The 23,689-nt window shown below is 35.7% G+C and overlaps 2 protein-coding genes across 2 annotated transcripts; both read left to right on the forward strand.

The window, feature by feature from the left end:
• Positions 1–1,363: 1,363 nt before the first annotated feature.
• Positions 1,364–15,793, forward strand: LOC117329410 (ras-related protein Rab-9A-like). Its single transcript, XM_033887355.1, has 2 exons — positions 1,364–1,624; positions 7,622–15,793. The coding sequence occupies exon 2, from the start codon at positions 7,645–7,647 to the stop codon at positions 8,260–8,262; it is 618 nt and encodes a 205-aa protein (XP_033743246.1). The 5' UTR covers positions 1,364–1,624; positions 7,622–7,644; the 3' UTR covers positions 8,263–15,793.
• Positions 15,794–17,959: 2,166 nt separating this feature from the next.
• On the forward strand, positions 17,960–22,348 carry LOC117329411 (nocturnin-like). The gene is made up of 3 exons (XM_033887356.1): positions 17,960–18,005; positions 18,859–19,018; positions 19,486–22,348. Exons 2-3 carry the CDS (start codon positions 18,877–18,879, stop codon positions 20,307–20,309), a joined length of 966 nt encoding a protein of 321 aa, XP_033743247.1. The 5' UTR covers positions 17,960–18,005; positions 18,859–18,876; the 3' UTR covers positions 20,310–22,348.
• The last annotated feature ends 1,341 nt before the right edge of the window (positions 22,349–23,689 follow it).

Here is a 23,689-nt window from a genome sequence, read left to right on the forward strand (position 1 = left end):
AACTGCTATTTCATTACACATGTCAATGATTCTGCTTTATACAATGAAACTGGTTTGGAAGAAAAGCTATCAGATGCAAGAAAAAGAGCACTTTTACGATGAACGTTACTCATGACAACCCTTCATCTAACTACTCAGAAATAGAAACGAATGCATCGCGTGTCATTTACAAAATATGTAATCGAATACCTCGATGTAATTGGTGGTCACTGTCAACCATTAAATACAAAATACATTTTTTCTCGATTACTGGTATATGGAAATTGGAATTATATTATACAATACGACGCAAAATTGAATTTGACAAAAATATATCTAAACTTTCTTAAAATCCGTCCCCAGTTAAAGAACACGCAAAATGATACGATTCTTTATACCACTGAAATGTGACGATACTAATGTACAGTGTATCAGCACGGAGAATGGACTGCGCCGATTAAATATGTATTGAGAGAGAGAGAGAGAGAGAGAGAGAGAGAGAGAGAGAGAGCGCGCGCGCGATATTTAACTGTTACCATTGTAAAAGAACAGGAAAAACACATCCCTGCCGAGAGCCCCGAGACAGGAATCGAACCTGAGTCTCCGGTGTGATAAGCCACGGCTCTACCTCCTGAGCCAAAGAAGCATGCTCCGTCAATTGAGTGACAGAGACCGTACGCGTATTTACTCTCGGTACAAGCGCCACACCTTTTACACCATTATTTGTTAGCTCATTGACGTTGTCGCCAAATAACATTGATTTATTTAGAAATGACTACATGATATTATAAAGTTCAGTGAACCTCAAACTTATTTATTTATCAGGAATCACAAGAAGTTGATTGCTGTGTAATAGGGAGCTAAGCTGACCATAAAGGGCATGGATGTATAGATTCTACAAACAATTGAGTTTTACAACAATTTTCAAGAGGAAGGCATGATTTTTTTATGTAAATGCTAAAAATTCCCCTTGCTTTCCTTATAGTTAATGGACTTCATTAAACTGACACGATCATATATCTTCCATACGGACTGACTGTTATACTTTTATGTGTGACCGATATTCGTGGATCAAAGTCACATGAGTACCTAGTCATCCACAGGTGCTAACCGTGAGTCAGTTATTAGGCGTCTGTCTCGTTTCCCATGAAATATAAACATTCTTAGTTGTAATCATTTTTATTAAGTTATATGTTATGTCTTATTTATAAATTAAGTCGATCTTGAAAAGCAGTCATTCTAATGTACCGTAGTGACGCTGTGTGAATAAGAAAACTCTGGTCCAGGGGAGATAAATGCTGTCAGAAATCGATCAGCTGATCAAGGCATGGTATGTTTTGTGTTGCGATGAGTAATGGACAAATCAGCTGATCGTGTCAACAGTTGACCAAACGCCACATGCATAAACTTATGAATTCATAGTGTGTGACATGATAAAATCGATAGCGTAGCGTGTAAACATTATATAAACATTACAAATTTCGGAGAAAGTCGACAAAGTGCTTCCCTCGCAACGGAAACAGGAAAGGGAATCCCCGCGTGATCAGTCACATGACAATCAGTGACGTCATTTTTGCCTGCCATCATGTTGGACATAACAGGAGCTTGATTCTTCTATGCATTTGTAAAGACTTTCTAGAGTTTTGTAAGTATTAATGTTTAATTGTATTCCATGTGCTTATTTGCGGTTATCTAGAACTATAATTGATTAAGTAACATTGTCTTTTCTTCTTGCCGTTCTTCGGTAACGCGTTATACGTAGGCAGTGCCCGGGGGTCGCGATATGTGACAGTCGGTGATGGCCAGTTGTCAACACCAGGTAGGCACCATAGGCCACACAGGTGTGAACTACCCTAAAACACATGATGTCAGTATGATTTAGCGGTGTTATACGTGAGGTAGACATAACCATACCTTACAATCACCCGGCAACATCATACAATGGATCATGTGATACTGTTCAGAAGCCCGTCTGTAATATATAACAACAAGTACACATATATACATGTCAACTACAAGTGTCCATACAGATGAGGGATTAGATAGATATATATGTAACAGAAGGGAGAATGCAATTGCCTAATTTCACCTATTGTATATATTTTTTGTGGTCATGGCAGCGTTTGATTCTCTGATCTGATGTGAAAAGGTAAACTAAAGGGTTGCCTGCCAGACTACATGGGTTTTCCTGGGTACTCTGGTTTCCTCCTACAGTAACAACTTTGGCACTCCATCCGGGCCAACAAGCATGGTTGATATAAGTTGATATACGGTGAATACCTTATTTCTCAATTGTTGTAAAACAAATAAAGTTTACAATTTGCAAACAACCAGACAGTGACTTAATTGGTCCAGAACTGGGGATCACTCCGAAACTCTCAATGGCTGCTCTAATCATTTGAGCTACCTAGCCACTGGCATTCAACTCAGTCCATCATTTGAGCTACCTGGCCACTGGCATTCAACTCAGTCCATCATTTGAGCTACCTGGCCACTGGCATTCAACTCAGTCCATCATTTGAGCTACCTGGCCACTGGCATTCAACTCAGTCCATCATTTGAGCTACCTGGCCACTGGCATTCAACTCAGTCCATCATTTGAGCTACCTGGCCACTGGCATTCAACTCAGTCCATCATTTGAGCTACCTGGCCACTGGCATTCAACTCAGTCCATCATTTGAGCTACCTGGCCACTGGCATTCAACTCAGTCCATCATTTGAGCTACCTGGCCACTGGCATTCAACTCGGTCCAATTCTGCTACATTCCTGCCTCCTTCAACCAAATCTAACAAACCTGAAGACACACAAAAGACTCCTAATTGAGTGATGCCACCTTCCTTGGTATATTTGGGTGCCAAAAGTAACGGGATCGATAGAAAGAATGCAATGATCAGGCTGTGACTCAAACCTGAGACCTCCAAACTCTAGATGGACACTCTTACCGATTGAGCTACCTGTGGACACTGTCATTTAGCCGGACCAGTTCCACAACACTGACCCCTGCACTTATATATACATATACATAGAGTGATATATTAAACTAAGGGTTAAATCATGAACTGAACTGAGATTTATTTTAATATGCAGCTGTGGATTTTAACAGGCCTGGTAAAAATCCTCACATAGATTAAAATAAAAACCAAATATAACAATAGTAACCCAATGTGAGGTGCTGTATCCCTGTTTATAGCAGTCGCCCATTGGTCCCAGGTAGAAAAGGAGTCTGTATCATCCTTTTGCTGAAATGGCACTAATTACAAAAATAATTACTACTGCCATGTAAAATTATGTTTTTTGCCATTAATAGTTGCATGGGCTTTTCATAGTTTGATTACTAAAACTCACTACGGACAATTTTTAAGTATGGGGATAGTTAATAAAACTTTATTTTTTAATGTTAAGACAAAAAGACTTGATTCAAACAGAAATTCTAAAATATTGGTAAGTAGGTCACAAATCATGAATGCGCAGATTCTTCTTATTAATAAACATCTGGGCTGTGACACATCAATTTGATATTAAGATGTGTTATAAAATTATCAAACAGAGTTGATGGTAGAGAAATACCAAACATAATGTTATGGATATATAGATGAAAAACTGGTTGTATAACAATACACATTGTTGTAAGATTTACCTGGTGTGCAATAACTCAAGTTACATGGAAAGAGGAACAGATCCCAATGTATCTTATAATCACTGGTCCGTAGACAATCTGTAAAGATCAGAGCATGTATGATCGTTAATCAACCTGTGTGTTGAACACAGGTAAAAATGTGTATACTTCATGTGCATCAACTTCTGCCTTTGCTAGTAGCTATCCATAAGTTTAACCTGTGTGTGTACTGGTAACCCTGAATTTCAAGTCTTACCTGTGTGTGTACTGGTAACCTTCATTAAGTCTTAACGTGTGAACTGCATGGTAACCTTCAATAAGTCTTAATGTGTGTGTACTGGTAACCTTCAATAAGTCTAACCTGTGTGTGTACTGGTAGCCTTCAATAAGTCTAACCTGTGTATACTGGTAACCTTCAATAAGTCTAACATGTGTGTACTGGTAACCTTCAATAAGTCTAACCTGTGTGTACTGGTAACCTTGAATAAGTCTAACCTGTGTGTACTGGTAACCTTGAATAAGTCTAACCTGTGTGTACTGGTAACCTTGAATAAGTCTAACCTGTGTGTATTGGTAACCTTCAATAAGTCTAACCTGTGTGTGTACTGGTAACCTTGAATAAGTCTAACCTGTGTGTATTGGTAACCTTCAATAAGTCTAACATGTGTGTACTGGTAATCTTCAATAAGTCTAACCTATGTAGTATGTGTGTACTGGTAGCCTTCAATAAGTCTAACATGTGTGTACTGGTAACCTTCAATAAGTCTAACCTGTGTACTCGTAACCTTCAATAAGTCTAACCTGTGTGTACTGGTAACTTTCAATAAGTCTAACCTGTGTGTACTGGTAACTTTCAATAAGTCTAACCTGTGTGTACTGGTAACTTTCAATAAGTCTAACCTGTGTGTACTGGTAACCTTCAATAAGTCTAACCTGTGTACTCGTAACCTTCAATAAGTCTAACCTGTGTGTACTGGTAACTTTCAATAAGTCTAACCTGTGTGTATTGGTAACCTTCAATAAGTCTAACCTGTGTGTACTGGTAACTTTGAATAAGTCTAACATGTGTGTACTGGTAACCTGGAATAAGTCTAACCTGTGTGTATTGGTAACCTTCAATAAGTCTAACCTGTGTGTATTGGTAACCTTCAATAAGTCTAACCTATGTAGTATGTGTGTACTCGTAACCTTCAATAAGTCTAACCTGTGTGTATTGGTAACCTTCAATAAGTCTAACCTGTGTGTACTGGTAACCTTCAATAAGTCTTAACCTGTGTGTATTGGTAACCTTCAATAAGCTTAAGTCTAACCTGTGTGTATTGGTAACCTTCAATAAGTCTAACCTGTGTGTATTGGTAACCTTCAATAAGTCTAACCTGTATGTGTGTACTAGTAACCTTCAATAAGTCCAACATGTACTTATTTATCTTATAATTATACCAGAAGGCCTAGGCCAGCCAAGGAACTATAGATCTAGACTGAAAGCAGCGAAGAAGTTAAATTCAATAGGAAAATGAAACAGAATGTAATGTTAATTGTCTAAAAATATGTCTCCATATTTGGTAAGATAAGCATGGTTTGTTATGCTATCAGTTGTCAGTAAGTAGTACTTGGTTGTCCTATAGTACTTGCTGTTGTGCTTGAGAAGGAATTTGTAGTAAAGACGTGACACCTACAAAAATCTATAGATCACCAATATATGTTTACATAGTCAGTGTGTAAAACTAGGTTACAATAGGGACTAGGTAATTAAACACAGAGGGGAAAGTTGGTCATCAATAATACATACGGAACTTTAATACATCTCTGGCCACAAGTAGCCATTTAATTATTGTTCTGTTGGCTTTCTGTACACTGACCTAATTAAGCTCTCTACAGTTGAAATTACTATATTGTCGGACCGCAGGTACAGGTCAAGCTTTTTAGTGACCTGGGAACTGGTATGTTTTGTGATTTAGCTAGAAAGGTAAAAGAAGACAGAGATGGATATTTCATAGCTTTGATATACGTTGATAATGTTGGTTACAAAATTATTGTAGTCGTGCAGAATTTTGGGACTCGAGTCCTAGGATTCTGCTATTTCCGTGCACGTGGGAGTCGCTGAAATTTTGAATACACACACTATCTCTTTTATTAGTACAATGTATTGGGACTCATACACATTTTTGAAATGGTGATCTGGACTCATCTGGAAGTATCCCACAAAAATTACAGATATTACAGATGAATTTAATTAAATCAAAAATGCTTTATTGATGGAATATTGTGAATGTTAAATACCTGTATATTTATATATATATATATATGGGTCAAAAAGTAATATAAACGGTAATATCCGGGTAACACTGGATCCTTGTAAAGGTTTAATTGTATGCTGGATACGAATGACTTGAAACATTAATATGGGACAAAGAACGCTATGTGACCAAACAGCCAAGACATTTGAAAACATCCCGCGCATCCAGAGTTTATACACATTATATTTATTATATCCATTATCATTTCATGGATGATAATGCACCAAGTATTTATGTAATATCGTCCACCTGTTCCTATACACTGTATCCATATAAAATCATTTTGGGACGAAACGTCCATAAACATTTCGGCATTTGCAGGTGCAGGATGTTTTCAGATGTCTTGGCTGTTGGTCACATAGCGTTCCATCATAGAACATGGCTTTGTACATGTCACACGTACGCTAGCCACCGCCTTGTTTGAAGGGTTCATGGTTGTTATTTCAACTACTACCAAACATACTAGTCTTACTGTATCTTATTGTATTTTCTAGTACTGTTTATATATTATGTGATTGTATTTGTATTCTCTAGATCTGTGTCTTGATAAAGGGGCGGATTACCTCAAAAATTTGACATTTTCATGTCCACACTGTTAGAATTTACGTCTTTGCCCCATATATAAAGGCTTGCAGACAGTAAGTTGATAGTTTAGATCTCCGAGCATAGAATTATTTGGTTATATATACTGTATAAAACTAAATAATATCATGCTGGGGGATCTGATATATATAACTAAATATTATGCTGGCCATGGGAGATCTGATATATATAACTAATATTATGCTGGGAGATCTGATATATATAACTAATATTATGCTGGGAGATCTGATATATAACTAAATAATATCATGCTGGGAGATCTGATATACATGCAGGGAGATCTGATATACATGCAGGGAGATCTGATATATATAACCAAATAATATTATGCTGGGAGATCTGATATATATAACTTAATAATATTATGCTGGGAGATCTGATATATATAACTAAATAATATCATGCTGGGAAATCTGATATATATATAACTAAATAATATTATGCTGGGAGATCTGATATACATGCTGGGAGATCTGATATACATGCTGGGAGATCTGATATACATGCTGGGAGATCTGATATATATATAACTAACTAATATTATGCTGGGAGATCTGATATACATGCTGGGAGATCTGATATATATAACTTAATAATATCATGCTGGGAGATCTGATATACATGCTGGGAGATCTGATATATAACTAACTAATATTATGCTGGGAGATCTGAACTATCAACTTATTGTCTGTAAGTCTTTATATCACCAGCTGATGTGTTTTATGTTTAACATCTAAAAAAAAAATGTTCATGCTTCCTAACTAAACAGACTGTGAAATCATGAACTGCTCGAGGCTAACAAGAAGATGCACTGTGTATATATATCACAGTGTTGATTTTCCTACTCTTACTGTTTTGCATGAATGCTATATTGACAATTATACCTTAGCTTAAATCGATCAATGCTTGAGGAGTGATTGATCACCGTTCATAAATACAGGTTGCCAGAATCCAGAATTTGGTAAAAATGTGTGACATAAATTAGTCATTAATATACGTCTTACCGGTAATTTCTTTTGTGAAATAGAAAATATTATCAGTCTATCACTGATAAAAATGTTAACATTGTGATCTACCATGTCATTTACAGTTGTAATTACTAATACCTGTACTTATCGTTTCAGGATATTGTGTAAGACCTGTTGCCATGGCTGCCAAAGCCAAACTGCTAAAGGTGGTGTTGTTAGGAGATGGAGGTGTGGGCAAGAGCTCTCTGATGAACCGCTTTGTCAGCAATAAGTTTGATGCACAATCGTTCCACACAATCGGTGTGGAATTCCTAAACAAAGATGTAGAAGTAGACAATGAACTGTACAAGATGCAGATTTGGGATACTGCAGGACAAGAAAGATTCAAGTCTTTACGTACCCCTTTTTACCGGGGGGCTGATTGCTGCCTCCTAACTTTTGCAGTCGATGACATTCAAAGTTATCGTAATTTAAGCATGTGGAGAAAGGAGTTTTTGTATTACGCAGATATACAAGACGGAAATAGTTTTCCATTTGTGATAATTGGAAACAAAGTGGATGTAGAAAATCGTGTGGTTGGGAGTGAAGAGGCCCGGGAATGGTGTCAGGCAAATGGACGCATGCCTTACTTTGAAACTAGTGCAAAGGATTCCACTAATGTCAATGATGCATTTCGTGCTGCTGTCAAAAGACTTAAGGAACTTGAGGATGTGATTGATAACAACACAAAGCCATCACATGGACCTACAGTGGACTTGGCAGGAAAAGGCAAATCACAAAGCTCCGGGTGTTGTTGAATATTGTTATTACTGATCATGAGGTTATCATATTTATATATGTATACGTATTTTTCTTTTTCGTTCAAAACATGCATGTGGAGCTTGATATTGAAAATAAAGGGAGCGGTGTGACAGTGGACATGGACATTATGAGGATATTGATACTCAAATGGCTGTGTTGTTCATTGTAAGAGGGGCCAATATTGTACACATGACACCAGAGCTGTACCTTAAGTCTGTATAAACCATATTCGTCATTATTAGCACCCTTGATGAAATAAGCACACTTTCAGCTTTTTAAGATATCTATTTGTATGATTTATCATTAACACACCACTGCCTAACCCCAATTAAGATCAGCTGAAGTTAATTTATAATAAACGCATACAGAAAAGTGGTATCATAAACCACAACTCTTGATGGATTTTGTTGTAAAGTTCTTTTTAGAGGCCTTTTCTTGTCAATTTTTAAAACTTCTGGGGCATAAGTTATGATGAATAAAGACATATATAACTGTATCTACTCATGACTTTGTTGCTTGGTCTGTACATGTACAATGGTCACAGGGTTCAGACTGTACATGTACAATGGTCACAGGGTTCAGTCTGTACATGTACAATGGTCACAGGGTTCTGTCTGTACATGTACAATGGTCACAGGGTTCAGTCTGTACATGTATGTAGTTCAGTCTGTACAACTTACAAGTCTCTCTAGGAGATAGGCATGTAGTTCAGTCTGTACAAGTGACTCCAGGACATGTACAGTAGACAACATGGTTCAGTCTGTACAAGTGTCTCAAGGGCACAGCTTGATCATGAAGTTCAGGCTGTACAAATGTCTCCAGGACACAGACCGTGTGATTCAATTTGTACAAGTGTCTTCATGACACAGACCATGTGGTTCAGTTTGTACAAGTGTCTCCAGGACACAGACCATGTGGTTCAGTTTGTACAAGTGTCTTCATGACACAGGCCATGTGGTTCAGTTTGTACAAGAGTCTTCATGACACAGGCCATGTGGTTCAGTTTGTACAAGTGTCTCCAGGACACAGGCCATGTGATTCAGTCTGTGTAAGCGTCTTCATGACACAGACCATGTGGTTTAGTCTGTACAAGTGTCTTCATGACACAGACCATGTGATTAAGTCTGTACAAGTGTCTTCATGACACAGACCATGTGATTTAGTACAAGTTACATGGTTAATCCAATAAGGCTATCCAGGCGTCTACAAGCCAGGGCACAGGTCATATAATATGTTATACAGACGAATCTGTGGTTCAATACCTAACGTCACAGGTCATATCACATGTTATACAGACGAATCTGTGGTTCAATATCTAACGTCACAGGTCATATCACATGTTATACAGATGAATCTGTGGTTCAATACCTAACGTCACAGGTCATATCACATGTTATACAGACGAAATTGTGGTTCAATACCTTATATCATATTTAAATCATCTAACAGGTATGTTTTCTCTTTTAAATTGTTGCTGCTGCATTTTCTATTTAATGATCAAAACTTGTCCAAGATCATCTTGATTTCAATTACTGTGTATCCAGCCAAATTTGAATATGAGAAGCCAGTATGATGACCAGTGCTATGCCTGTATGTCTGTATCGTTTGGTGGCTCTGTATCATGAATGACTGTTCACGTGTTGTACAAGTAATCATGACTTAACTGTACATTTTAAACCTGTCATGCCAAACCTATTACAGCTATTGTGTTGTAACTGTAACAGTTATGATATTTTACACAAAGCTTAATAATGGAAGAAAAAACAAAAGAAATATGTAGCTGTATATTTTTTTATTTCAACAGCTAATCACAAATGTGGTATATAGATGTAGCACCCAGTTGTGGTTTATATACAATGTATTATATATGAACGTAATAGCCAGGAGGAAAACATACCAATTTAACTAACAAACTACTGGGTGCTTAAAGGATCAAACGTTTTTTTCTGTTATTTATTACCGTTGTGTATTGTTCAATTAACATGAATAATTGGAATTATTTATAAATTACAATTGGCAGGAATATGAAATTAGTTTCTGTTGTAGTGAATCCTTCACAATCTATAAGAACAACAGTATCAGGATTTTTAGGCAGAATTGGGAATCCAGTCTCAGACCAGTTCCAAAAAAACCTATAAGTAAAATCGTTTTCTTTGCCTAAAGTACAAACCATAAACTTTCAAACAAATGCTGGTAGGATTAAAATTAGGATATATATAGCCATCCCATTTGTATTTTCTTGACTGTGTCTGCAGTACTGACAGTACATATATACTTACATACAGTGTTACTTACATGTACAAGTATTATCACCACTAGATACAGCTACCGACTCAAACACTTATCAGTTAACATACCACCAGGAACTATATTAAAATCTATCAGATTAAAACAGTTTAGATCCTTCCTTCCTATACTTATATCCGGGGAGGATTATGTTGTGTTGATCAATTAAACTTAATCTGGAGAGATGTGTTCATTAGTTAAGAAATTTGACATAAACTCCCAACTGGTTTCTGATTGATGTTTGTTGCCTGATAGAATTAGTTAACATAGATAGATGATGATAAACTGGTCTTGATAAAAATATGATTGAGTCTGACCAGTCTATCAGACCATAACTTGTTTGTGATGTAGACAGATATCGGAACCTTATATCAATGAAATGAAGTTTTGATACAAGGCTTCTCTAAAAGTTGTAATTTTTACACATTGTATCTGCATTTGTATACCTGATTTAAGTACTCAATAAGTAACATTTTTGTAGAGTGAGGCCGACACTGCTGTCTTGATTTCAGAATATACAGTGTACTACCTTCTTTTAGTACATTACTAGCATTGTAGGTCTCACACAACTAATTATTTCACTACATGTTATTACGAGTGACTCCATCCCCTCGATTGCTCATTTGAAGTTCAATTGATGTGAAATTTACATCAAATCAAAGTTTGAAGATTTTGCTACCTGACAAATTATGCTATGTGACGGGTTTAATATTTTTGATTTTCCAAATCTCAAGACCCTACATACTCTTTATTCTTGTTTATGGAAAGTACCCATTTCATATATTATTAACTAAGGAAAACAGCTACAAATATAAGAAACACATTTTCTTTAGGGTCTTGGTTCAGGAGAAACATCAGCTGATTGGCTGAATTAGTTGTGAGAGACCGGAATAGCTATGATTTTTTTTATAAGAATTATCTCCCTTTAAAAGGGTCAATGTAACAGCATTACATGTGTATGGACAGCTGATGTAGAAGACAGCAGGTGTTTGGTACATAACTACCAATATAAAGAAAAAAATAGATTTTGAAATTTATCATCAATGCATTTTTCAAATATTTCAAATATTTTATCAATTGATTTTGAAAAGGAGATACTTCTTCAAATAATTAAAGTAGCAATTACCTTTGTTTTCACAGATACGATTTTATTTCATATCATACCCCAGACATTTATATAAACATTTCATCTTTCATTGCACTTTTGTTGTCACTATAAAAATAATAATGCATGCTGTGTATCTGAATTTTTCCAGTATGCACTATGTACCATATAAACTATATTTATCTGAGGGAAGTAAGTTTCATATTTAATGACATATTTCACGATAGGGAAGAACACAGTAACAAAATAAAGAGAATAACTTGAGTCCTTTAGAGGAAATAGCAATGTGAGGATATACTGTGGTGTAATCCACACTGTGGGGATGTTATGTTGTACTAAATATGAGGAACATTTTAATTCTACTATTCTAGATCTACTGTACCAGATGTAAATGAACTCTTTAGTGCTGTAAGTAAAATGGTATAAATAATTAATTAACATTTTGAGACAGATGTAACAGAATTCTTTGGTTTATGATAAATAATAAATAGACACATGTGCACTTTGTTTTTATCCAAACCAAGCTATAATCCATTTCTCCACATCTATATATATATACATGTAACTGCTTCCTTCCCCATCTTCCTTTCTTCCTGGTAGTATAATATCCCTGAGCAATAATACATCTCCTGAAGCAGTCATCTATTTAACTGGTAGCCCCTCCCATTAATCCTTCAGCATGGAGAAATATTGTTACCATCCCTCATCACAGTAAGAACTTTCTGGTACAATATTCAAATTTCACTCTCACCATTGATCACCATTCTGTAAGTGACAGTCGATGGGGGGGCAGAGACTTAAGTGTGACAACTGGTGACGGCAGGAGACTTGTAAGTGTGACAGCTGATGCGGGAAGAAACGTATAGTGTATGTGACAGCCGATGAGGGCAGAGACATATAATGTGACAGCAGGAGACTTGTAAGAGTAACAGCAGGAGACTTGTAAGTGTGACAGCCAATGAGGGCAGACCCATAAGTATGACGGCTGATGAGGGCAGAGACTTATACGTGTGACATATGATGAGGGCAGAGACTTATATGTGTGACAGCAGGAGACTTATAAGTATGACGACTGATGAGGGCAGAGACTTATACGTGTGACATATGATGAGGGCAGAGACTTATATGTGTGACAGCAGGAGACTTATAAGTATGACGGCTGATGAGGGCAGAGACTTATACGTGTGACATATGATGAGGGCAGATACTTTATTATTATAAGTGTGACAGCTGATGCAGGAAGAAACTTATAGTGTACATGATAGCCGATGAGGGCAGAGAATTGAAATTGTGACAGCCGATGAGGGCAGAGACTTATGAAGTGTGACAGCAGATGAGGGCAGACTTATACGTTTGACAGCAGATGAGGGCAGAGACTTATACGTGTGACAGCAGATGAGGGCAGACTTATACGTGTGACAGCCGATGAGGGCAGAGACTTACAGTGTGATAGCCGATGAAGGCAGAGACTAGCCTACTTCGAGTGTTTACTATAGTGACTATGATCTAAATATTGAAAAAGGGAACTCACTTTTGGTTACATTTGCATGTGTAGAGAAACAAAAAATTATTATGCGCATGTCCAGTCGACTCAACCACTGATTTCCTTTGGTCCAACTACAGCAACTAGACTTTGTTTGCGCATGTGTCACCTATCTGGAAGCACAGCAGTGATTGATTGTTGTTCATACCTATATGTCATCACATTAGATGGAACAGCCAGACTAAGAAAATAGTTGACACTTAGAGTAGGCCATTGTTGATGACTAGTCAGTGATTACTCCTTTCCTGGGGGCCGCGGTGGCCGAGTGGTTAAGGTGTCCCGACACTTTATCACTAGCCCTCCATCACTGGGTTGCGAGTTTGAAACCTACGTGGGGCAGTTGCCAGGTACTGACCGTAGGCCGGTGGTTTTTCTCTGGGTACTCCGGCTTTCCTCCACCTCCAAAACCTGGCACGTCCTTAAATGACCCTGGCTGTTAATAGGACGTTAAACAAAAACAAACCAAAGATTACTCCTTTCCAGAGTAATCTCCCTTTCCTCTCCCTCTATTCAGTGATATTTCATTGACTAACTTCTATAGACATGGTGTACTGATGGAGTGGATTAATTAAGGAAATTGCCATGGAAGACTTTCAGGGTTTTAACATGTTGGCATACTTAGTAAATGATGTTGATACATTTGTATTTCTATATAGTCATTATTTCAGACATTAATTAACATAGATGTATTTGATTAAGTATCTTTGTTTGGGAAAATAGCTATACTTATAATAATTTGAGTACAATTAAGTCATTATTTTTTTCATTCTGTATTATTTTAATGACTGGATATTAATTAAATGATTGCTGATAAAGTAGTCATTATAAAGTTAGGGTTATTTTCTTAAATTACATCCTAGAAAAACATTGATTGTGAAATACATAAGTATGTAGTAGAAGTTACCTCAAAAAATGTTTTTTTATTTAAAAAAATTACCTCAAAGCAGTGATGTGTTCTGATGAGTACATCCTAATCACTTGTGTTATTTTAGTTGTTGTGGTTCTGCTAATTAGGGTAATGTTGTTACATGTAACTGACTAGAATCCAGTACTCTATAGTGTAAGGTTTCTGTATGAATTGTACAAGCTGGCTAATAGACTGGTTTCTGTGTACATTGTATAACTTATTTCTGTTGTTTTTTTCCCTTAACTTAAAAAGACTTTCAGTTCATAATAGTAGATATATCATGCAACCTGTTCTTGCTTTTCACTAACTACACAATATTTCTCTTTCTGAGATTAAACAATATTTTTATGACACTGTCCCCTCCCTTTCGACCTAAATCTCTGACCATATAAGACACTACAACACCTAGCTAAGTCAAGAAATGTTCAGCCTCATGTCCACAGCCATATTCTCTAACATTTGCATCGACCAATCACAAGGAGATACCTTTACAGTGACAGGTTTGTAAAACTGGTATAATGTTATAGTGATATACACAGACTATGTGAACTATACTTAATATATATATATATATATATATAGTATTAACAGCAAATCTGATCAGGACCATATAAAATTGTAAAATTTCAACTTTTTACAGTTATATAAGTATTTGGTCACAAAATATGATAGCTTTTTCTGGTGTATTTATCGAATGCATTCATCAAGAATATCTGTTGACAATTATAGAATTTCTATTGTACTCTATTGATAAATACATAATGAAAGCAATACAATATTGTCAGCTAAGACTGAGAGACTATGTATTGTTTATAACTCCATGATCCAAAATTTAAATATATGTTATAATTATGTAATGATATGGCCTAAATGCCTTGTTCTATGTAAATGTTTGTATTTAACTTGCATTGCTTTTATCTGTAGCCTTGTGTATAATGTCCAGCCATGCCTCTATACTTGTACTTTGTAATGGGAAATGTGAACATTTATTACTGGGTGATTTAATGGATTAAAGTGAAATGTGAAAATTGGTGACTGGAGAAAATAATATATTAAAATTAAATGTGAACATTGATGACTGGAGGAAATAATAGATTAAAGTGGTTTGTGAAAACTGATGACTAGAGAAAATAATACTTGGGTAGATTAAAGTGGTATGTGAAAAATGATTGCTGGAGCAAATGATGGATTAAATTGAAATGTAAAAATTGATGACTAGGGAAAACATTGTACGTGATCTTTACTTTGGTATCCCAGAAGTGTACTTGAAATGATTTTGTATTGCCAGGAGATGGTAACTATCACAGCACACTCTAATTATTACTAGTCTATATTGAGTCCAAAGCTGTACAAGCTTAGGGGTATAATTATGAACATCCATCATGCAGTTGTTTGACAGTCTGCTAGATTATTCACCAATGTAACAAACTTATTATAATGTTTTATTTTGGTTTTGAAAGTTTTAACAACAATTAATATTTCATGTTTTTTATGTCATACACAGGAAACTTTAATATTTTGAATTAAGCCATCTATAGTGAATGTTTTTTTGTATTAAATGAATTTACCAGTGGTGGTAATCATTATATATCTGGACTTTTATTATATATCGTATTCTCAATCACATCCACCAGTCACTGATTTCATGCCTGAATGATGAAGGAATAAAAATACTTGAAATATTGGTGTCTTCGTTACTGGAGTTATCTTTCATAAACATTTAAAATGAACTGTATACACACAAAGAAATCAACAAAATTGTTGATGCAGCAGCCAAGTGTCAACAATGTACAACTTTTCGCTGTATTTTAGATAGAGCAGGTAGAACTAAGTGTCTGAATTTTCCCAAACTTTGTTGTTTAAATGTACTTCATGACAACTTCATCTCTGTACATTATTGGTTAAGACAGGTTTATTATCCATTCATTCGGGGGGGGGGGGGGAAAGCCAGAATATATTGTAGTGGTCTAAATCTGTCCAGCCTGGAGTCCATCTGGCAGTACTTTCCTCTTGTGTTTTCTAGATATTTACAATATATAGTTCTGTTGGGCTGATTCAGCTCCATTCCTTGCTTCCTGAGGAAAGTGCATTCTTTGAAATACTTTTCTGGTCTAGAGGTCAAATGTCAAGGTCACTGTTGATACAACTGGCAAATAGCTAGCTGAAGTTCTGTTGGGTTGATTCCTCTCAGAATTTTGCACCAAGCACTTTTCTGCAGAAGTCACTAGCTAAAATGCTTGGAATTACTTTTCAGGAGCCTAATATTAAGGCCAATGGTACTACAAATGAAAAAGTGGTTTCTGAAAATATCTAGGTTCTGTTTGGCCAAATCCTCTTGAACTTATTCATCCATTGCTTTTTGCCATGGAACTGTCAAAATACTGATTGAAATCAGGGGTGTGGTTAGTTGAAATTTTGTTTTGTGATGACATGTTTTAAACTAGTACTACATTTAAACCATGTTAGAATAAATTCCAGCTGCAGAGTTACGGATAAATTCAGAAACTGAAATTCCACCAGGCTAACTTCAGAGACTGAAAGTTCCACCAGGCTAACTTCAGAGGCTGAAAGTTTCACCAGGCTAACTTCAGACTGAAGTTCCACCACCGACAGTCACACCAAAATGTTTGAATAATTCACGTTTCAGTGATCGGATCAGACGGAAGGAAATCAGTAAAGTCAAGATGGGCTTAAACACTGCGGCTAGTGTGATGATCACCGTTCATGGTCATTAGGTGGCACCACTATAACAACAAGAGGGACAGCTGTCTGTGTGCTGAGGATGTCAGTTGAACCAATGGAAACTTCTAGTGAGCCTATCGGCAAAAGTGGTAATGTGATAGTTCATGGATATGAGCATTCAGCTGCATTAAGTCCCAATAGCTTTTGTGGCTGTGCAGTCGAGTGTCGTGTCTGTGTTCCGAAGTTGAGCAACATTGACTTGGTCTGCTCTTGGATGGGTTACTGCTACGTTGTACCCCTGGTGCACGTTACACTAGTCTTTGCCTAAATGTAAACAAGATGCTGCACAACCAAAGGTTAAGGTCATCAGGTTGACAGTCAAGGTCACCCAGGTTTGGAGGCGTGGAAATAAAAGGTAACAGGCCATATACACGTAAACTTAGATATCTTCTTTTTACTTGTTAATATTTGTGTATGGGTTAAGAGAAGATGCTAGAAATGAAACAGGAAGTATCCAACACTGCAAACCTTATCATTACATCATAAATTATATATTCTTTACTGCAAATCAAATAATAATAATTTGATGATCTTATTAAGATAGATCATTTATGTACAAAAATGTATACAGTATATATACACGTATAGCCGATACAAAGGATGTTGCATGCCTGCATTTACTCTCTGGTAATTATCTTAATTCAGCTTTTAGTTTGACTGAGCTTTTCCAGTTCCCATATTGTCAAATCAGATCATAGATTTGGATTTTCTACAACAATTCAGATAATTTGTGGGTTATTCTAGATCTTGGAAGAATGTTACCAAATTATAAAATCTATAAAACTTCTCATTACCTTATGCAGAAACCTATCATATTAGATTTTATTTCAAAAAAATAATATGGTACAGTTATGTTATATCATTAAAAAAAGTTTCCATATATAAATTAATGACAACTTGCCATACTGTACAAATTACACCTGTCAACTATTCTAATTTGTAGTAAGAGGGGGAATGTGTGCAGTGAAAATCTGTTATTTAAACATATTTCTAACGCTCTGTTTGATAAAATAGTTGTGCCATATGTCCTATTGCTTAGTTTTCAAAAACTTCAGAAACCGGAAAATGTTATTCCGGCTGTCGTTTCCTTCCGCAGTGCTACGTTGTAAACTTCCGGTTTATAAGGAGAAGTCGAAAAATTACAGCTCTTGATTCGGTAAGCTTATATACATTCTAAATGAGATCTTTGTGAGTTTCAGTGTATGGAGATTTGTGCACCAAAGTTATTATTAATTGAAGATCCGTAATTTCTTCAGCTGTGATACCTAATAAAATTGATTTTATAATCGCGATTCATGCATGACTGCTGTCGTAGTACAGTACTAAAGCACAGGTACTTGGGGTAAGAAATTACATTTGTATATAAATACTATATAGCCTCGTATTACTATCTATTTTATATAGTAATACGAGGCTATATAGTATATATATACAAATGTAATTTCTTACCCCAAGTACCTGAAGACGTTATCTTCTAGTCTACACATGTCCGCGTTTAACTTTTGTCTTCGATATCAGATAGTCAGACGCTTCCGGATTAGAATGGCTCCCTGCAGTGGTGATATTGTAATGAGATGAAAAAGAACGACATGATGCGTATTTTATTACATGGTGACATCTAGTATCAGACACAGGGGCTCGGTTACATCATACATTCTGAAACCTTATCAAAATCGGGGTTGTCGATGTATAAAAAATCTCTTCTTTTTTTCATACTTAGAACTTGAGAGTTCTACATTAGATGTTTAAATCAACCTGTCTAAATTTCTCTACACAAAATATATTATAATGATTGCCTTTATTAGAATATACAAATCAAAAACAGAACAATATCTGCTTTAATCACAGGTTCTATGTTATTCGTATTGTGTGCATTGAACAAATGAAGCAACTCAAGCAAGTACCTTTGCATTAATTCCGATACACTTCATTGGTGTAGCAGTGAAGGTAGCTATAGGTAATACAGCTGTATGTTCATTTACAAACTAAAGCTGAAGCTGTTGTTTCAGAAAGGCGATACCAGATCGATGGAGGTGCTAATTAACAAATTGAAGGAGGATATCTCCAAGCGCAGCCTTCCCTCACTGCTGGACAGAAGTTTTATTAATACTAAAGAGGAGGATGGGCAGTTGAAAATCAGAATTATGCAGTGGAATATCCTCGCTCAAGGTAACGACCCTACATTTGTTCACAGCGATAGATCACAAGCCTTACAAGTGCAAAGTAGAGGGTATAAGGTCACCTTACTAGCTCAGACTATCTGGAATTTCCATTTAGCCTAGTGGTAGGATGTTTGCCTTGAAAGCGAAAGGTCGCTAGTTCGAGCCCCAGCGCGGGCAGAGTATTTTTCATTCCTCTTTCTTATGACACAATTATAAGATTCTGTTTATCACAATCAAATTCTAAGTAAAAAAACTCTCAAACAATTTCTCTTTAAGGCAGACAAATACATTGCATTTTCCTTTATGGTGACAAGTGTGTGACATCATTTATTCATTGTGTGACTCTAGTATTATTCATGGCATGAGTAAAATAAGACATGGTATAACAGGCAAGTATATGATCATGTTCGAGTGCTTTATATCATGTGTGTGATACAGAATAACAACTGTTCCATCATTTATTTAATTCCCTAGCTCTGACACAAGGAGATGATAACTTCATCATGTGTCCCCCTGAAGCACTGCAATGGGACAATCGCCAGCTACGTGTGGTTGAAGAGTTGGTTCGCTACAGCCCGAGTATCTTATGCCTTGAGGAAGTTGATATATTTAAGTTCCTCAAAGACACTCTTGGCCAGGTTGGATATGATGGTATCTTCACTCCAAAACCAGATTCACCCTGTCATAAGTTTGAAAACAACATGGGATCTGATGGCTGTGCTGTCTTCTACCAGACTGACAAACTAGAGCTTCTGCAGCATGATAGCATAGTACTGAGAGGAAAAGATAATGAAGAGACAAATCAAGTGGCTATCCTGTGTAAATTTCGACTTAAGGCTAACCAGAAGGTCTTCTATGTCAGCGTTTGTCATCTAAAAGCGAAGTCGGGGTTTGATCACTTACGTCATCAACAGGGAAAGTTCTTACTTGAAGTTTTGAAGAAAAAGGTAACAAGCCACCCTGTATTTATTTGTGGTGACTTCAATGCATCCCCCAAAGAGCCAGTTTATGCTGAGTTTATTGCGAGTGAGCTCGGAATCGCCAGTGCCTATTCTCACCTATCTACGGAGGGACAGGAGCCGAACTACACAACATGGAAAATACGAGGAACTCACGACGGTCAGAAAACAGAAAGTTGTAAAACTATAGATTATATCTGGTATTCTACTGATAAAGCTTCGATTACCTCAGTATTAAATCTGCCTTCACCTGAGGCTATCGGAGAGGCCAGGCTCCCTTCCTATACCTACCCCTCTGATCATTTCTCTCTCGTATGTGATGTTGTCATCAACAGTTAAGGCAAAACCAAACTAGATTCTAAGTTATTTACTTTAGGTAATAGATCACATTTGTAAAATAGTTTTTATGCTTGTTAAAAAATAGGTTTAAAGATAAGCTTATTGCCATTATCTATTTTTTGTAATAATGAAGTATTTTGTAAAACATAATGGATTTTTGCATTTGTATTGTTAAGTAATCTGTGTATTTTGTGTATTTTTTCAATATGAACAAATAGTGTTAATGCTGCACCATTATTCTGCCAATGACATGTGTGATGATGCATAAAAATTGGTATTCTGAGAATAACAATATGTTGGACTAAATAAATGCAATGCTTAAATGAGATCCTGCAGAAAGTAATCATTCTCTTGAAATTAGAGCTTGATTTCTATATCACAACTTGTTTATGTACTGTAAAGAGTGGCATTATGTAAAAAGAGCTACAAAACAATTGAAAGAATATACATAGGTATACTACAACCTAGCATAACACTTTATACCATTTGTATGGTTTAAGTTAAAGAAAGAATATAAAATGGTGTAACTAAAATTCTGTAATGTTTTCTAATGTAAGGATAACTGCCACTGTATATCTACTATAAGTAAAATATTTATGATTGTATGCAACAATTGATTCATTCTCCAGAATCTACGAGATTGAAATTAATATTTTATCATTTGTAATGAGTTCCATTCAAATATTCTCTAAGATTTTCTGTGGTTACCAGGTGGCAGAAATTTCCACTAAAAAATTTAAAATGGAGGAATTCTATGGTAGTTTCATTTTTTGATTTTGTATTATTATTGCTTCTGACTCATTTTGATCCAACAGAGTTATTTCCCTTCATTTCAGTTCGTAAGTTTCTGACTCCAATATTTCTTGTTTTGATTGGTTTATGGTTTATAAACCAGATTGATAGGTGGGTTTGTCTGTCTGGGTTCTACAGCTGCTTAGTGTTTATGTACAAAGTCATGTGTCACATTTAGTGTTTTAATTTTCACTGGTGCTTCCTGTAAAATTCGATTCCCACCCTGTGTATGGCAGGATGTTTAACTTTTCATCAACATCATTATCAGTGTGAATACTATAACCTTTCTAACAACAGCATCCGTCTATTGCTTTGTGACTGTGCTCTAGAATCATTTGTTTGATGGGCTTGTTACCATGTTAACAGCATTATTCTCACTAACTCCTAAACAGTGAGTTAATGCTATTCTTCAGAGTCCCCCTTCCATCAAGAATTATGGGCAAATATTTCAAAACATAAGTTAATCAATTCTACACCTGTCCTGTCATATGTAACAGTTGTTAGAGCTCTATGAATGATTTTATTGCAGTTTTAAGTCAGAAATACATTGTATTTTTTTCTCAAAAATTTGGATATTTTTGCATACTCTTTAAAATTTTGAATGAAATTTTGAAATGATTCCGAGGTCATCAGTAGATGATGCAGTATTTCTGCTTGACTTATCAAAAAGGTAGACCTCAACATGTGATGTAGTTATAATAGACCACGGGGATTACATGTAGGTAATTATTCCAAATTTCTACCATATTATTGGCATAATTTTTTCAAATAGTCCAGAAGGATTTGTCTTATAGTTTTCTTGCTAAGCATATATCATTTATTTGGTATCTAGCATACATACTTTCTATTATAGGAATGTATTTAGCTTTAAAAATTTGACTTCGTTAGTACACAAAATTGAATATTAACATTCTCCAGTCATTCTGATCTATCAGAGTAACTTCCCCTTGTCCTCGCTGTACCATTACAGCTGGTATATGGGACTGACAAATATCTCCAGTAAACTTGACAATAATTGATTGCACTTTTTTGTGGGCTTACCTTTACCATTGTACAATGATCATTGTTGTTAGGAGCCTTACATTTTAAATACTTCATTACATACAGTTTGATGTTATTCAATCTGGGTGCAATATATATGTGTACATATTTGGTTAAATTCCTAACTTGTGACTAACTGTGATATTTGACTATTTCTTAAAAAAAAAAAATCAGTATTTATATCAGATCTCCTTGTCATTGCCGACTAGAAATCAAATTAAACTTGGTAGTGTTTTACTCAGGTAGAGGCATTGGAAAAAAATCATGACTTGTATATTTTATTTGCATGAAAGTATCTCTCATTTGTTACATATTTTACTGGTAAGCATATTTTAATGTTGTTTTTTTGTGTTAATTTTGCAGCAATTTTTGTATCTGTAAATATAGCTGCCATGTTTGTTCAGCTTCTTTTGAAAGTGTAAAGACCCTTGATATTATTGTTACCTTCCACAAGTTCCTCCAGAGCTTCTGAGTGGACTCTCGTCTTGTAATATAGTCTATTTGATGTTAACAGCAATTGTTGTTTAGTTAAATTTTCTGTATGTTAGTTATACCTTCGTATTCACTGTGATACTCATCACATATCAACATGCTCCACATTCAAACATGTCCTATTTTCATTAATCTATTGTGTTGTTTAATTTTGAATATACATGTGGGTCCCTTTTAATTTGTGAATCACATATAGCTGAGATACTTTCAATAGAATGACTATGTATTTCTGATCACAGATCACATGACTGGTAAGGTAGATAACACAATTCCAACATTATATACAGAGTCAACATACAAAACAAAGATGTTTGTTTATGTGAAAATGTACAATTCTTCTGTTGGCCCTGTTAGATTTGATTACAGTTAAGTATGTGTTTATAATAACATTGCTATTTGACTTCATTAAATCATGTGGTAGCCGAGATGCTAATGCTTAGCAACAAAAAATCACTAAATATTTACCAAGTGAATGCTAGCTGTAGGCACAGTACTGTTATTGCTTAGTAACCAGGTGTTATTACTTAGAAACCAGGTGTTATTACTTAGTAACCAGGTGTTATTGCTTAGTAACCAGGTGTTATTACTTAGTAACTAGGTGTTATTACTTAGAAACCAGGTGTTATTACTCAGTAACCAGGTGTTATTGCTTAGTAACCAGGTGTTATTACTTAGTAACCAGGTGATATTACTTAGAAACCAGGTGTTATTGCTCAATAACCAGGTGATATTACTTAGTAACCAGGTGTTATTATTTAGCAACCAGGTGTTATTGCTTAGTAACCAGGTGTTATTACTTAGAAACCAGGTGTTATTGCTTAGTAACCAGGTGTTATTATTTAGTAACCAGGTGTTATTGCTTAGTAACCAGGTGGTATTACTTAACAACCATGTGCTATTACTTAGTAACCAGGTGTTATTACTTAGTAACCAGGTGTTATTGCTTAGTAACCAGGTGTTATTACTTAGTAACCAGGTGTTATTGCTTAGTAACCAGGTGTTATTACTTAGTAACCAGGTGTTATTGCTTAGTAACCAGGTGTTATTACTTAGGA

The sequence above is a fragment of the Pecten maximus genome, chromosome 6 (genome assembly GCF_902652985.1).
Source record: "Pecten maximus chromosome 6, xPecMax1.1, whole genome shotgun sequence".
Taxonomy (NCBI): Eukaryota; Metazoa; Mollusca; class Bivalvia; order Pectinida; family Pectinidae; genus Pecten; species Pecten maximus.